At 31.9% G+C, this 17,751-nt stretch overlaps 2 protein-coding genes across 4 annotated transcripts in view; one reads left to right on the top strand and one right to left on the bottom strand.

The window, feature by feature from the left end:
* LOC126737876 (cytochrome b5 reductase 4) overlaps positions 1-17,751 on the top strand; it is a 162,783-nt gene that overhangs the window by 37,433 nt on the left and 107,599 nt on the right. The window lies entirely within an intron of this gene.
* LOC126737879 (UDP-glycosyltransferase UGT5-like) lies at positions 3,852-11,705 on the bottom strand. 2 transcript variants are annotated; one of them, XM_050442963.1, is made up of 5 exons: positions 11,395-11,705; positions 10,664-11,212; positions 10,351-10,608; positions 9,934-10,289; positions 3,893-4,292 (listed from the first exon to the last, which is right to left on the bottom strand). In XM_050442963.1, exons 1-5 carry the CDS (start codon positions 11,636-11,638, stop codon positions 4,149-4,151), a joined length of 1,551 nt encoding a protein of 516 aa, XP_050298920.1. In that variant the 5' UTR covers positions 11,639-11,705; the 3' UTR covers positions 3,893-4,148. The 2 variants fall into 2 exon arrangements, with proteins under 2 accessions (XP_050298919.1, XP_050298920.1); XM_050442962.1 differs by lacking the exons at positions 9,934-10,289; positions 10,351-10,608; positions 10,664-11,212; positions 11,395-11,705 and adding exons at positions 4,705-4,962; positions 5,019-5,567; positions 5,721-9,791 and having other exon boundaries at positions 3,852-4,648.

Here is a 17,751-nt window from a genome sequence, read left to right as displayed (position 1 = left end):
CCGTGTATTTTCATAGAAACTGTTCGACAGTTGTACGCCAAACAGATATTGTCAAGTGTGAATTGTACGAGCAAAGTTGCGGTTTTCACAATGGTAGTTAACGGAACGAGAAAAAATAGAAATTCTGTGCATGGTTGGGTTTGGTGATAGAACACGTACTCAAAGAGAAGCTGCTCAATTATTCAATGAAATCCATCTTGATCGTCCTCCGATATGTCAAAAGGTGGTGAGTAGAATAGAGGCTAAATTTAGAGAATTCGGTCATGTTAGAGATCTGCCGAATTCTAGTGGTCCTGCTCGAGATGAAAATGAACAACTTGACGTTTTGCTTTCTTTGGAAGAAAATCCATGCACTCCTCTGTCGCAGATTGGGGCGAACATGGCGAAATCTATAGTTCACCAAATAGTTAAAAAGCACAAATATCACCCCTACAAAGTTATTCCTGTGCAAGAGTTATTCCTGATGACGATTTCGATAGGCGAAATGAGTTTTGTGAACGCTTACAAAACATGTGCAATCTAAATAATAATTTAGTAACAAATATTATATTTTCCGATGAAGCCACGTTCTGTTTGAATGGTAGTGTGAACAGACAAAATTGTCGATATTGGGTAACAGAAAATCCGCATTGGATGATGGAGGTAAACACCCAGTACCCTCAAAAACGAAATGTGTGGTGTGGAATAGTGCGCGGAAGAGTAATAGGTCACTTTAACGGGGAAGTGTATCTCGATTTTCTCCAATTTGAATTAGTTCCAGCATTACTAGCTTTATTTCCAAATCCATTGGACCCCCAAACCCCTGTTTTTATCCTGACGAAGAACTAATTTTCCAGCAAGATGGCGCTCCTCCGCACTATGTTGCCACTGTTCGTACATTTTTGGATGAAACCTTTCCCAATCGGTGGATAGGAAGTAGAGGACCCATCGAATGGCCTGCTAGGTCGCCTGACCTAACACCAATGGACTTTTTTTGTAGGGATACCTCAAGTCGAAGATATTTGTTAATAGGCCAAATAATCTAGACAACTTGAAAGAGAGAATTCGCAGAGAAGTACGCGCCATAACTCCGCAAATGATTGAAAATGTGCAACGAGACTTTATTGATCGCCTTGGATATTTTCAAGCCGTGAATGGCAACCATTTTGAACATTTAACTTAATTTTTGTTCTTTTTTTATTTGTTACATGAATCGTCTTTTTTCGATAACTGTTGAAGGTATATGACATGATGCATGAAACATACGTAGAATTCCACGCGAAATTCAAAGATGAAATAAAAAAAGGTGCTTTTATTTGAAAAAATGAAGTTGATGGTCGAAATTTATTTCTGAGCAACCCTGTATATACAAACTTCACGTACAAAAATGCGGAACTTGAAATAAAAATCGACGGGTCCGAGCGTTTTTTTTTCGAATACACCCCTGAATTTTAAATAAATTTAGACATAACTTTTGGGATGCACTGTATATGACTATATGTACATTGCTATGCCTACCAATTCTTCCAAACAACGGTTTGCACGCTATAGTAAAGCTTCTATTTCTTTGGAATTCTTTTTTTTATAAACTTAACTAATCCGATAGGACCGTATTAATCTCTCCATCAATACCTATGGCACTCCAGTAAAATCATTAAAATATTGCTATACCAGAAAATACACTGTTGATGATTCTGAAAGAAAAAAGATAATTGCAGAAAAATCTCGAAAGTTCCAAATACCCGTGTTCTAGCTATGAGAATCTTACAAGGATTTAATCAGGATCTATAAGGAGGAGTATAGGAAGAACGTATCGGTGTAATATCGATTGCATTTCGAGATAAAAGTTTATATAATTATAAATAATGAGAAAGTGACAGTTGAAAATTAGTTTTTGTAGATATATACGTTTTTATTAGGAGTTTCTTATAACATTGAATAGTTTTTTAAACGGTAAAGTCATTTAGAAGAGCGAATGAAAAAAAATAAGGAAAATATATTTAATTAACACGTTGAAGAGCGCGGCCAGTTTGATAAAAATTGAAAATTAAAACAGTAGCTTTTTTTATAAGAAATGGAAAAGTATCTGGAATAATGATGATGAATAATTCAAAAAAACTATAGAAACTAATCGTTTCTTTGAAACTTTTTTGCTTTTTTTTGAGACGCAGATCGGCGTTGTGCTTTATTTCAAAGTGTTTTTTTTACAGAATATAAACAGAACGCAGCTAGACGTTAGACGCTGTAAAAACATCGTCAAATAAATTTTTGCAGTAAAGTTTAAAAGTAGCTATAGTTCTAATTAAAAAAAAAAAGAAACAAATGGAAAAAAATCAAGCAAAAGGTGTTTCAAGTTTAAATTTTTTTATTAAGTACAAATTGTTACATTATTTATTCATTTTGCAAATCGTGCCACTCTTCGAAACAGTCAGGGCACAAACCTGGATTCTCTGGACACCCTTTGTGTTGTAGGTAGTCTCCTCACGAATACCTTTCTTGGAATACATTTTGCATCTCAGAAAAACCGATTTTTTGTGGGACTGCTTTTCTGTCCAGAACTATCGTCTCGTAAATTGCTTGATACCTCTTCATCTTCTAATTGTTGTTCTTATACTGTTTGTTTTAGCTTTAGAAACTAATCAAACACTAATCCAGCAAATTACAAATATCTGTTAGCAAATACAGTAAATATATACAATCGCTTACCTTATTTCTCAAAGAAAACTACGTTAGAAATTCTAAAGCACGTGTAGCACACCTCGTTCTGTAGTCGAGCGACACTACCTCTTAAATAAGGATAAGTATACGAAATCGAGCACTACTTTGTTTTTATGTAATCCATTTAAAACAGTCTTATGCTATTTAAAATAAATATAAAGCTATATGTATTTTAAATAGAACGCTTGACGCTACGCAGCAAACTGTTGCAAAGTAGATTAAAAGAATTGACGCTGTACAGCGTTGTCCCTATTTTTTTTTAAATTTTTGTTGATACCATATAGCGTGATCGCCCTTCAACGTGTTTAAGAAAACCATTTGAAATCATACACATTCATTTTTAATTTATTTATTAATAAAAAAAATATTCAGTTGATTGAAATTAATAGTGATTGGGAAAATATATAACATGTTCGATATTAAAGAATTTAAGACAATAATAATAAAAAAAATAAATTAACTTTAAATTAAAAAAAAACTATAAAAAATTAATTTAATTTTTAAAAACGAAAATTAGAAATTGAAATGAATGAAAATAATTAAGTTGATGACCATTATAAAGAAGAAAACTCAGTCTGACCAGAATAACATAGTGAAAATAAAAAATCTATAAAGGATTGATTTTTTATTTTCTAACTTTATAAAATTTAAGTGATAAATTGGAAAAGCATAATAATGATAGCTTTAAGGAGAAACTTATTTACACTTTTTCAGCAATTTAAAAATTTATACTCAGCATTTTTGGTTCGGTCACTTTTATATAGTAAATATGTTTTCGATAAAAGGGTATGGAATTCTAGTCAGCGATACCCTCTATTTAAATATATTATGCAACTCAGCAGATTCATTCAATATATATTATCTAAAACCAGAATAAGAAGCATAAAAAATGTATTTATGCAGAATGTGCCCATCCAAGTTTAAGACACACTACGGTCATGCAGGAGGTCTCTGACCGCCATGGTCTGGTACCGAGAGTGCGCACATATTTTTATGATAATAAAACAGTTTATAAATATTCATAATTAGTGCTATTTAGGAAGGCCTAATAATATTTAATTGCTTTTCTTTTTTTAAAAAGGTACTTGTAATATATATTTTTTTAAGATCGAACATCCTGTATGTTTTCTCTATATTTTAAATAAAGAAAGAAGAAATGTCAAGTAACTCTATTATAAGAATAATAAAAGTTAAGTAATAATCATAATTAAAGATGATTTATTATTTTAAAATGCTAATATGCTTTCTTCTGTATAAACGTGCTGTTTTTTTATTTAGTTTTTCTTTCCTAACATATGGTCATTTTAAGTGTTTAAATAACGTGCAAATCACATTTTATATAAAAAAATATTGACTTTTCCTAATTTAAAAGTATTTACTGGCAATGTTATCTAAAAGACTTAGTAAATGGTACTTAAATTCACTATTTCTTAGTGGAAAACACTATTTTTTTACAAAACTTTCTGTTTTCTATCACTTTTCATAGATCGACAGCAAAATTTCTTCACAATAAGTTTCACCACATATACCAAACTTCCAAAAACCACCAACAGAGCAGCGAATACGTCCACCATAAAGTATTTATACCAAACCAGGTTTCTCCCTGCTACTCTTAAATGTGGAGCGCCATTATGCCTTATAATGTACTCCACCCAATACACTGCCGCCTCTCGAGGTTTCATTGGCCTATCGTGGTATATTTTAGATCGTTCCTTAACCGCTTGGGAGTATTTGGGGTTGTTCAGTAACTCAATCAAATAACTTTCAAATTTTTCTATGGTAAAGTCAAGGTAGTGAAACTTTAGACCGTATCCGTCAGCTTCCGCACGTGCTGCATTAGTAGGCTGATCACCAAAAACTGGGATGGCGAGAATGGGGACACCATGATAGATGGTTTCTGTGGTGCTGAGTAGACCTCCATGAGTGATAAAAAGTTTCATTTTGGGATGTGCTAAGAATAAATGAACAGTTATATCACCAGAGATCCAGAAAACCATTATAAGTTACCTAAAATATCAGCCTGAGGACACCACTTTTTTATCAAAACGTTTGCAGGTTTATTTGGCAGATCCTCCTCAAACTTCCAAATAACCCGTTGTTTTAATTTACCAAAAACCTTTAAAATTCCATTTTTCGTAGGCTCTGGTAAATCCTTGCTCTTTAAATTGCTGCCCATGCTAAAGTAAATCACTCCATCTTTGGCGTTGTCCATGAAGTTTTGTAAATCTTTAGGTAATGGCTTTGGAGGATCAATAAAATATCCACCTAATAAGAGACATTAATCAATAATTATTCGTTTTAGAGTACTTTATTTGGATTACCTATTTCCACCATGTTTGGGACAAGTGGCAATGCCGGATAAATACTCGTATGTGAATTAAGTAATACTAGTGAGGCGTTGGTACGTAACTCGCTTACCGATGGGCCATCAGAGCATATTTGCTTTACAAAGTCATCTTGAAGGGAATTTGAGAAAAACGTTATCATCAAGTAATCCAATAAATAAAATACCAGATTCTTCGATCTATTCCAGAATGATAAATTCTTTGAAAAATCACCAGAAAACATGTGAGGTACGTAGCTCACTGGTTGAGGATTTCCCACTGTTGGATTTACCCATGAGCTAGGTCCCGCACTACTTAAAAGGATTTGGTGACAATTGAAAATTGAGGCGTATGCTTTTAAAGCATCTAGGTGGAATACTTCTATAATTAGTGCGTCGAATTGTTCATTAGAATTGGTCAGTTCGATCATCTTGGGATGAGTTATGGTATTATTTACAATTTCTGACATTATATTACTCATTTGTCTCATTATGGCTATTGGGTTGGCTTTATCCATCTCATAGAGGTTCATGGTTTTCAAATAGTCTAAAATTTATGATTAGTTAGTGCACTCTATACTATGCAAGTAAAATATACATCAAGGAGAAAAAGTTATAAGAATTTTTTAAACTTATCATTCAAACTTGAATGAGTGGATTTCTAGACAGAGGAGATTTTGAATGCTCCATCTCATCTTACCTTGAAACTTTTCATCAACCCCATCCAACACAATATCCCTGTACTTCCAATGTTTCGGAACATTTTTTGCTGCATAAGGACTGACCATCGTTACTTCGTGGCCCGCCTCGGCCAACCCCTCTATCAACTTAGTTGTCAAAATATGATGGCTGATGCTTGCCATAGGAAATAATCCTAGAATCTGATAACTGTGCACATTATAAACTAATAATAAGCAAGTTAAAATAAATTTCAACCAAAGCAACATCATAATAAAAATTAATGGGTATGATGTGTTCACCTACAACGGCAAAGCCGGACACCAACACAAATTGTGATAATTTCTGATTTCATCTGCTTTATGATACCGGTTCATATCGCGGTTATTTAAAATTATTTTTTTGTTTGGTTAATGGTTAATCTGTATGCGTGATGTAAAAGGTTCGTATTTTTATTATATTCTTATTATAGATTTGTTTGTCAACGCCATGAAGTAGATAAGAGGATCCAAGTTAATTGAAAAAAATTGTCGGTCATAAAAAAATACATGTTTTTGATTAAATAATCCGTGTTTAAAAGCCTGGGTACCAGACTTGTGCCAAAGTCTTAGAAAAGTCAAGTAAAACTTCCCCCTTATGTGCTCTTTTGTCAGTGTCTCCAAATGTGCATAGTTGCTAAATTATTATGAGCAGAGAAAACCAGACTACATTCAGATTTAATATAAAAAACATCAAGCAAGGAACGTTAAAAGACGTAATATATTTGTTTGACTAACATCGGCTCACCAAACTATAACATCCACTCTGTGAAGAACTCTGAAAGATAAAAATACCATAAAACATTTGTAAATGATGTGAATAAAGGATTTAAAAGATATTGCCTGCTAAGTTCATGTTGTAAAGCATAGCCTGTATATACATATACCAGTATATGAACACATTCTTGACAGTAGAACTATCAAATGATAAAAATCTCCTTTTGGTTAGTTGTTACTAAATTATCCATTCACTCTTGATCACTTTCTTATCTATTTAAATCATTGTTATTAGCCAGTATGCCAATACTATATCAGTTAGATTTTTGATTACGTAGAATTACTCTGTTAAGCACGATTTATTTTGATCTTGGAACGACGAACTAAATAGCGATTCTTTAAACAATCATCAAAAACAACTACTCGATTGTCCCTACCAAGCCATACCATAAATGTAATGATCTATGCTTATGATCAATTATTTTTCGTCTATTCAGAGAGTAACACAACTGAATATCCCATGAATATTTATCAAGGCGTATTCTAAGGATAATTCTTCAAGGTTAAGTAGGTTTCCTGGTTAGATATGCCCATAGCGTTTAGAGAAAAATGGCTTCAATAAACGTAAGTAGCTTATCTCATTCATATAGACTTTCTTTAGGCATTTGACAGGGTGAATCGTCTTACATTTAACAGTTTTATGATTTCTGCCTTAATTGGCTGCTTACGAATGTACTTAAGAAAATTCAGATTATGAGTATTGAAATCCTAAGGAATCTGAGCCATCTCAAAAAGCCTGGACACTACTCACACTATTTTTTCGTGAACATTTTTATTTTTTATGAGATGTAAATCATTAATTTATCTTCCATTGGTTAGGTTGATACCAGACTCTGTTAATAGACCTTAAGCAAGGAGACTGATGATAACCCCTGGGCTAAAATTACTAAATTGCAAGAAGCTTGGCACTGCCTTATAGGTAGACGATCAATGGAGTCTCACCAAGCAGAATGAGCTATTGTCAATGTCATACATTCTCAATACCAATAAACGTCACGCCAACACCCAATTAATAAAATTAGGACTCAAATCTTGCACAGGATGCTTTAAAATATTAACTTAAAATTGCTTTAAAATACCCCAATTTTGTTTAGATTATCACGAGTATGCAAAAAAACGGATCGTCTACAATTAAGAAGGTAAGCACTTCTCAAAATGGCTGGTGAAAATAGATAAAAGATTATCGGTTGCGATCTAAATAAAGACAGAAAATCCTGCAGTACAGCGATACATTACTGATATGATTTAATTTATGGTACCCAGTACCGAGACCCCAAAAATAACTCAAATTTTAAATCGACGATCGCTAAAAATTTGTTGAAATTTAATTTTGTTGTCTGATTTTACCGTACAACATTTGAAGGTACTTAAATAGATGACTTGAAGTTTATATAGAGTACTTGAAAGATTATAATTTTTTTATTTCGATTGTTTAATTGAATTATGATTATTTTCAAATTTGAATTTGCTTATAGAATTGATGATTTACTTATTATAAAATGTATTATGATTATTTAATTAAGCTTAGTATATTTTTAAACGCAACATATTTGAATACAGAATATTTCTAAGTAAAAAAATATTTAGTTTTTTATTTGAAATATTAAAAACAAGCAATTTTTCTAGCTTCATTTGGCAATAGCACTAGTACAATGGACTACGAGGCCTGTCGACTACGCCCGAATAATAGACCATTTGAAATAAGCATTGCTATTATATGTTGATAGCAATGGACAATTTTGAACGGGTTTTAAAAATAAGTAAAACAGAACTAGGACTTACTTCAGGAAGACTCGATCCACGAGGTGTATCGAGTATGATATGTGACTCTTGATTCATTAAGACTGACTCATTTAAATTAAGCGCTATTGTCGTATTTTACCAAAAATAATGAAAATGCTGCTGATTAGTAGTATAAATTAATGCCTACATTCAAAGAAAACTTTTTAGGTTTCGTTAGAAATTTAGGGAGTTTTCTTGGAAAACAGCTTATGATAAGTGAAACAATGATAAGGCTATTTTCTTCTTAAAATGAAAATTAAATGGTAAACGAATTTAATTCGGTATTTAGATAATATATTATATTGGATTAATGTGCTGAGTTGCATAATGTTTTTATATAGAGACCATCGCTGGCTACAATTTAATACCCTTTTATCGAGGAGATTAATAAAAAATAATTTATGACTTGCATTTTCTAAAGTTAAAATCAATCATTTTTTATTTTTATAGCGTCATTTTGGTCGGACTTTTTAAACTTTTTTTTAATTTTCTCCTTGATCGTGGTCATCATGTTATATATCCGAATCATTGACTTTTAATTTTAATTGTTTTAAATAATTCTTTATGAATAATTTAACCTACAGCAATAATATTTTCTTCCTTATCTAAGATGTATTTATACAGAATGTGCCCAATCATATTTAATACAATACTCCACGATCATGCGGGTGTGTGACCTCTATGGTATATAACGATAGTATTTGATACGTTGAAATTATGTGAAAAAAAGAAAAGAAATAAATTATTTAAATTTCTTAAAACTATTTATGATTTATTAATAATTAGTGCTTGTCGGGGAGGCCTAATAATATTTAATCATTTTTCTTTGCATAATAATAAGCATAATGTGTATTTTTTCAAAACCAAATACCCTGTATATTGCCTCTTTAATTTTTTTTCTATGAATTTATTCCCACTAGTTTATTAAAAAATTAATTTTTGTCAGATTTGGTGTGTAAATGGTTTGGGGATTAAACCCATTTGAAACGACTTTCCTAATTAGCCGATGTTTCTTTAAGTATATTTTTATATTTGGGGGCTAAAATATCACTAAAACTAAATTAAATTTTGCATAAGCATGCAAGTTGCAAGTCTATAAGCATTAATATATTTTCTCTAAATTTTAAAAAAAAATTCAAGTTCTATTATATCAATAGCTAGGGTAAAGATATTATCATAATTAAACATGATTAAGTATTTTGAAAAAAAAAATATCGACATGCTTCATTTTGTTGCAACGATTACCAATGCGCAAGAATCTTTTTTTCCCTTATTTGTTTTAAAGACTGAATAATTTTTTTGTTACCTATATTAATACTGTTCATATAATTGCAAATTTTTAAAGCAATATGTCTGTACAAACTACATTTTCTAAAATATTTAATTAACTAGTTTGCTTATTTTAAAATTTAAAAAAATTTACTAAGAATGTTATCTTATTAACCTAAAAATAGTGCTTAAGTTTACTATTTGTTGATAAAAAAACATCTTTTTTTACAAAACTTTCTGTTTTCTATTACTCTTCTTGGACCGACAACAGACTTTCTTCACCACAAGTTTCGCCAGATATATGAAACTTCCAAAAACCAACAAAAGAGCAGCGAACACGTCTACCATAAAGTATTTATACCAAACCAGGTTTCTCCCTGCTACTCTTAAATGTGGAGCGCCATTATGCCTTATAACGTACTCCACCCAATACACGGCCGCCTCTCGAGGTTTCATTGCCCTATCGTGGTATATTTTGGATCGTTTCTTAACCTCTTGGGAGTATTTAGGGTTGTTTAGTAACTCATTCAAGTAGCTTTCAAATTTTTCTATAGTAAATTCAAGGTAGTGGAACTTTAGCCCATATCCTCCAGCTTCCGCACGTGCTGCATTAGTAGGCTGATCACCGAAAACTGGAATGGCGAGAATGGGGACTCCATGATATATCGTTTCTGTGGTGCTGAGTAGACCTCCATGAGTGATAAACAGTTTCATTTTAGGATGTGCTAGAAATAAACGAACAGTTTTACAGACCTATTGAATCACCAGAAAACCATTATAAGTTACCTAAGATATCAGCCTGAGGGCACCACTTTTTGATCAAAACATTTGCAGGTTTATTTGGCAGATTCTCCTCAAATTTCCAGATAACCCGTTGTTTCAATTTACCCAAAACTTTTAAAATACCATTTTTTGTAGCTTCTGGTAAATCCTTGCTCTTTAAATTGCTGCCCATGCTAAAGTAAACCACTCCATCCTTGGCGTTATCCATGAACTCTTGTAAATCTTCAGGTAATGGCTTTGGAGGATCAATAAAATATCCACCTAATAAGAGACATTAATCAATAGTTATTCCTTTAGAGTACTTTAATTGACTTACCTATTTCCACCATGTTCGGGACAAGTGGTAATGCTGGATAAATACTCGTATGTGAGTTAAGTAATACTAATGAGGCGTTAGTACGCAACTCGCTTACGGATGGGCAATCAGAGCATATTTTCTTTACAAAGTCATCTTGAAATGGATTTGTGAAGAACGTCGTCATAAAGTAGTCCAATAGATAAAATGCCAAATTCTTTGATCTATTCCAGACTGATAAATCCTTTGAAAAATCACCAGCAAAGAAATGAGGTGCGTAGCTCACTGGCTGAGGATTTCCGACTGTAGGATTTACCGATGGGTTGGGTCCCACACTACTTAAAAGGATTTGGTGAGAATTAAATATTAAGGCGTATGCTTTTAAACCATCTTGTTGAAATTGTTCCATAATTAGTGCGTCGAATTGTTCGTTGGATTTGGTCAGTTCTATCATCTTGGGATGGTTTATGGTATTATTCATAATTTCCGACATCATATTAGTCATTTGTCTCATTAAGGCTATTGCGTTGGCTTTTTCCATCTCAAAGAGGTTCATGTTTTTCAAATATTCTAAAATTAATGATTTGTAGGTGCAGTCTATATTATGCAAATAAAATATACATCAAGAAGAGCTGTGTCTTTTAAAAATCTTTTAAAGAATTTTTGTATTTTGACGTTATCATTTGAACTACTAAGGTGAATCGATTTCTAGATACACTTGAAGACAGTTTGAAGGCTCCACTTCAACTTACCTTGAAACTTTTCAGCAACCCCATCCAACACAATATCCCTGTACTTCCAATGTTTCGGCAAATTTTTGGCTGGATAAGGGCTGACCATTGTTACCTCGTGGCCCGCCTCGGCCAACCCCTCCATCAACTTAGTTGCCAAAATATGATGGCTGATACCCGCCATAGGAAACAACCCCAAAATCTTATAACTTTGCACATTATAAGCTAATAATAAGCAAATTGAAATAACTTTCAACAACATCATAATAATAATTAATGGGTATGGTGTGTTCGCCTAGAACGGCAAAACCAAACAGACTACACAAATTGAGATAAGTTTCTACTTTTTGAGATAACAGTTCATATCGTGGTTATTTAGAATTTATGATCTGTGTATATAATGATTTGCATTTTTAGTATATTTTCATTATAGATTTGTTTGTCATCGCCATTAAATAGATGCGAGGATTGAAGTCTTTGCGTAAAAACTGAGAATGGTTGGTTATAAAAGAGAAAGAGTAAATGTTTTTAATTAAATAACCATCGAAAAAACCTGGGTTTCAGACTTTTTAGAAATTACTAGAAAAAGCAAGTGAAACTGCCCCCTTGTGTTTTTTTGTCTCCAAATGTGCATAGCGGAGCACAGCTTTGGAAAACTGATCGATTGGTTAAAAATAATTGTTTATAGAAAATCTGATCATTTTAGTGCACTTAATATTAGTAAAAAACTAATATATTGGTAAAATCAGACTACATTACAAAAAAATGGTAAAGGAGAAACGTTGAAAGTTGTAATATATTATTTATATGAGCATCAGATCACCAAACTATGTCATCCACTCTACAAAGAACTCTAAAAGATAAAAATACCATAAAAAATCGGTAGATGATATCATCAGAGGATTTTAAAGGTGTTGTTGAGTTCATATTCTAAAGCAAAGCCAGTATATTTACTATATACTGATATTCCTATCCGTATAGGAATATCTTCTTGACAGTACTTCAAATTCTTTATACTATAAGATGTGGAAGTTTGTCATTAATTTTATCTTTTTGATATCCTTCCAAAACTTTATGATGTATTCGATTCTATTAGCCGGCTATTGAACTGGCCCTGGTATCCCGATGTTAATATTCTCTATCAGTTAGATTTTCAATTACGTAGATTTTATTACTTATTGTCAGTAATTACTCGTGGGTTCAGCAATCCTTAATATATGGGTCTAATAAATTAAGTGGTCGAGAAATAAATCACGCGGTGCTCAATATTCGTGAAAAAGTGCCATTGTGTCTTGGTACACAGGGATAACAATTTGAGCACTTAATATGATTTTATTTTAGGATAGATGTTCTTTGTTGTTGAAATTATTGTTTCTCTATTTATTTACCAACGCGTGTTAAACAGAATATGAAATAAAAAAGTTCACCTAGGATTTTTTTGTAAATAGATTAATTTATTCTTTTTTAAAATATTTACAGGTGTTTCAGTGTGAAAATAACAAAGGTGTAACCCTGAAGTAACGTGTGTACTACTACGGTATTTCATTGTTAGTATTTCGGTCTATCATGTTTTTATAACATATAACATTTAAATATTGTTTTGTCAATTTATGCACAGCCTATTGTAGCAAATTTAGTTTTTTCCAAAAATTCAAGTTTCTAATATTACTTGTGATTTATTAAAAAGGGAATTTTGCAAAGACTTTAAAAATGCAAAAACCAAATATGGCCCGTATAAGAAAAAATAAAGTAGATGATAATTGGCAAAAGACGAAACGCCGTATTAAAAATCTAAAAACACCATTATCTAGCACGAAAAAAGTGGCAATAAAAAAGTGCAAATTGTTTTAAAACCGGATAAGAAATAATCTTAGAAAAAAATCAAATCAATTTTTCTAAATTATTTTTTCGAATATCTTCGGAACCATTTCAAATTTTTATTTTTCTTTGCCAATTTAACCATCTTCGTATCTCCTTTTATAGATTCCGAGACTCCATGTTGAGGGTCGAATTTGAAACACCCTGTATACCGTTAGTGTTCAGCGAATAAGTATTCAACAAACGCAATAAGCTTATCTCATTCATATAAACTTTCCTTAGGTATTCAACAGGGTGAATGATCTTATATTTAGTAATTTTATGATTCTTGGCTTGATTGGTTCCGTACTTACGGAAACTCAGATCATGACTAAGACCAATACTATATCAAGTCCGAAGAATACTCTGTTTCGCCAATATTTCTTATGAGATTCCAATAATCTGTAATCCTATAACATACCTTTAATTGGTTGTATTGATACTAAACCTTATTAATGGATCATCAAATGAATACTATTTTTATATACAGTGTGGTGACTTTAACTGGAATAAATTCAGTTAAAACTAATCAAATTTTATCCCCCAAAATTCCTGAGACCCGTCGATTTTTGTTTATTGTTTTTCACATTTCAAGATAGTTATTGTATTTTTTCACCTACAGGGGGGATCCAAATTAACCCAAACTTTTTTTTTTCAAATGGAAAGCCACTTTTTTTAAACGCTCATTGAAAAGAGCCCTTTTTCCTGATTAAATTGCCCTATTTACTTTTGTGATTATCTAAAAGAGAAATACGAAAAATAAAATAAAAACCATTAAATTATCAAAAGTCCCGAAATATTTTGTGTTGGTAAATTTTTGGCGTGTTTGTTTATTTTATTGGTATCGAGACATTTCCTGACATTGTTGTAGTGTCACTGTTAAATTGATTTCAACCAGTTGTTAAATAAGTCAACTTATATTGAAAAAATGCCTTATTTATCCAAATCCCACAAGATTGAAATCTTAATGATGATTGATTATGGGGACAGAAGTCGTACTCAGCTAGAGGTTGTCCACTTATTCAGGCAAAAATATCCAGATTTGCCACCTATTAACCAAGGTACGGTTCGTAAAATCGAAAGCAGATTTCGAGAAGTTGGGTACGTGAGGGATGTTTCAAGACAAAGGTCTTCTAAAATCAATAAAAACACCCAATTTAATGTATTGTTAGCGATGGAAGAAAATCCGGTAACTGCACCCAGAAGAGTAGCTGGCGAAAACTCTATTCATCATAATTCTGTGCTAAAAATTTTAAAAAGTGCAAACAAACGACCTTATAAAATGCAACCCGTTCAAGAGTTATTGGAAGACGATCTAGATCGCAGAGTTCAGTTCTGTGAATTAATGATGAACCCCATTGACGAAAATCGCATATCTTCGGAGTGGATCCTTTTTTCTGATGAGACTACATTCACCCTAAATGGCCATGTTAATAAGCAGAACTGTCGCTACTGGTCTGACGAGAACCCACACTGGGTAAGGGAAACTAATACACAATATCCCCAGAAAACTAATGTTTGGGCTGGCATAATTGGCAGGCAAGTTATAGGGCCCATATTCTTCAATGATACTTTAACTGGGGAAAGATACCTAGAATTTCTTGAACATGAACTAGTTCCAGTCTTACGTGCCTTGTATCCAAGTCAGTTCGATCCAGATTTGTATGATGAAAGAATCTGGATGCAACAAGATGGTGCTCCCCCACATTATGCCCGTAATGTACGCCAGTATTTAGATAACAATTTTCCAAATAGATGGATTGGTAGAAGGGGTGCAATCGAGTGGCCGGCACGTTCTCCTGATCTCACCCCACTTGATTTTTTTCTGGGGGGACATTTGAAAAGTCAAATTTATATATGCAAACCAGGAAACCTAGACGAACTCAAAGAACGTATTAGGCAAGAAATCCGACAAATATTTCCAGAAGTGTTAGAAAATGTCAGAAACGAATTTTATTATCGTCTTGGGCTTTGCCAACAAGCAAATGGTGCTTATTTTGAGCATCTTATACATTAAACGCAACTCTTAATAATTTAATGGTTTTTATTTTTTTCTTATTTCTCCTTTAGATAATCACAAAAGTAAATAGAGCAATTTAATCAAGAAAAATGGCTCTTTTCAATGAGAGTTTAAAAAAAGTGGCTTTCCATTTGAAAAAAAAAACTTGGGGTTAATTTGGACCCCCCCCCCTGTAGGTGAAAAAATACAAAAACTATCTTGAAATGTGAAAAAAAAATAAGCAAAAATCGACGGGTCTCAGGAATTTTGCGAGATAAATTATGATTAGTTTTAACTGAATTTATTCCAATTAAAGTCACCACACTGTATATATATTATTATGACTACTAATTCTTCCGAACAAAGTTTGAACTCTATAGTAAACCATCTATTTCATCGGCATTTTTTACAGATATAATAAATAAATATATATAACTTATAAGACTGTAACCTATGTCCATCATTACCCAGGAAACTCAACAATAATAAGGAAATGCAATTGCAACAGTGGTGAATTCGAAAAGAAAAAAAACAGAAAAATCGTACGAGTTTCGAATTCCCGCGTTTTATCTATGGTATTTCAAGGAAAAAACAAGAAAATAGCAAAGGTGGAGAGCGTACATAGTAGCTATTTTAATAGTGTCCCATTCATTCACTGCACTATAAGAACAACATATAATTAAAATATAGACCCAGATAGAACATAACTATAACAACGAACCATATAACTAGGATCTCTTCCTTAGATTATGGGAGAATTTGGCGGTGTAATATCGATCGAATTTGGGTATAAAAGTTCATAGAATTATTGCTAACAAAGATCTGAATAGTTCAAAATTAATTTTGGTAGATATATAAGTTTTTAATACCTATTATACCTAATACCTATATACTATAATATTGAAGGGTGGATTAAATGGTAAAGTCCTAAAATATAGCAAAACTAGAATAATAATTTAAGTAAGGAATTATACCTATTGACTTTTAATTTTTTTATTAGCTAAGGATTATTTAAGAATTTTAACAAATGTTACTCTATTTGACCTGCCTTAAGCTAGTAAAATGCCGGTTCGTAGGTTTGCGCCACTGATTTGTAAAGGCCTTAAATTTCAGAAACCTATGGTTCATAGGGCCAAACAAAAAAAAACTCAATATCTAATTAGCTTTACTATCAATTAAAATCAATATCAATTTATAAAAATATTAATTAAATAGATAAACGCACTGACTACTTGGATTTATAAGTGTGAATTTAATGTAACTTATATATTTTTAAACGTTTTTTTTATATATACTAATATGATTAAGTAATAAAGCCAATCAATCAAGTTATACACACAGAAAAAATTTATATATAATTATTGTGGTACTTGCACGTTCTTGCATTATGTAATGGATACCAGGTTGTATCTATAATCAGGCTCAGTGAAAATCTCAACTACTTAGACACATTTCTGAAGCTGCTTCTAAACCCCTGTGGTAGGATTACAAGTTAAGAGAAGTTTGACACCGCAGAAGACAGTGAAAAATTAAAAAATGGAAGAGCTCTCAAATGGGCGAAGGCTTTCCAATATATGGTTTAGTTATAAAGATTAAGACTTGTCAATGACAATATTTTGCGTGGTTTTTCTTTTAGGGAAATAAGTTGTAATAAATTCTCAACCGCAATAAATATCACACCCAATTAACAAAATTAGGAAAACTTTTACTTTAAAATACCCCAATTTTGCTACTACGCGTACCCAAAGAAACTAATCAACTCCAATTAATTAGGTAAGCACTTCGCAAAATGTCTAGTGAAAAGAGTCAAACGATGCGATGATCGGTTACGACCTAAATAAAGATAAAAATCCTACTTTTTGAGTAGAGCGATACTTTACTGATATGTTTTGATTTATGGTACCAAGTACCGAGACTCGAAAATTAACTCAGATTCGTGATATGAGGTCAAAATCGCGGAAAATTTGGCGAATTAAACTTTGTGATTTTGGTAATTTGAATTGTATGTACATATAGTACTACTTGAAGATTTTAAAATTTGAATTTCTTATATTATATGTATAATTGATGATTTATTTATTAAAATATAATTTATTTAATAAAGTTATTTTAGAGTATTTAGTTAGTAAACGATATTATATTTCAACGTAACACATTTATATACAGAATTTCTAAATAGAACAACATTTTGGTTTTTATTTTAAATTTCAAAAGAGGCACTTTTTCTAAGATCATTTAGCAATAACGCTAGTATATAACGCTAATAGGATTACGAGGCGTCTCGACTACGCCCAATTAATTAATCAACCATGTCAAATCAGCATTTTTATCGTATATTGACAGCAATAGAAAAAATACTGCTGAATAACAACAGTAAACTAATACTTAAGTTAAAAAAAATGTTTTGTTAGTCTTCTTAAAGTTTCAGTTTAGAGATGTTGGAAAAAGAAACAGGCAGTGAAAAGAAATATAGTACCGTAAGTGTAGGCAAATCAAAGATAAGACAGTTTTCTTCTTAAAAT

The sequence above is a fragment of the Anthonomus grandis genome, chromosome 6, assembly GCF_022605725.1.
Source record: "Anthonomus grandis grandis chromosome 6, icAntGran1.3, whole genome shotgun sequence".
In the NCBI taxonomy this organism is placed as follows: Eukaryota; Metazoa; Arthropoda; class Insecta; order Coleoptera; family Curculionidae; genus Anthonomus; species Anthonomus grandis.
Note: the sequence above shows the minus strand (reverse complement) of the source record. Positions and strands in the feature narration are given on the sequence as shown.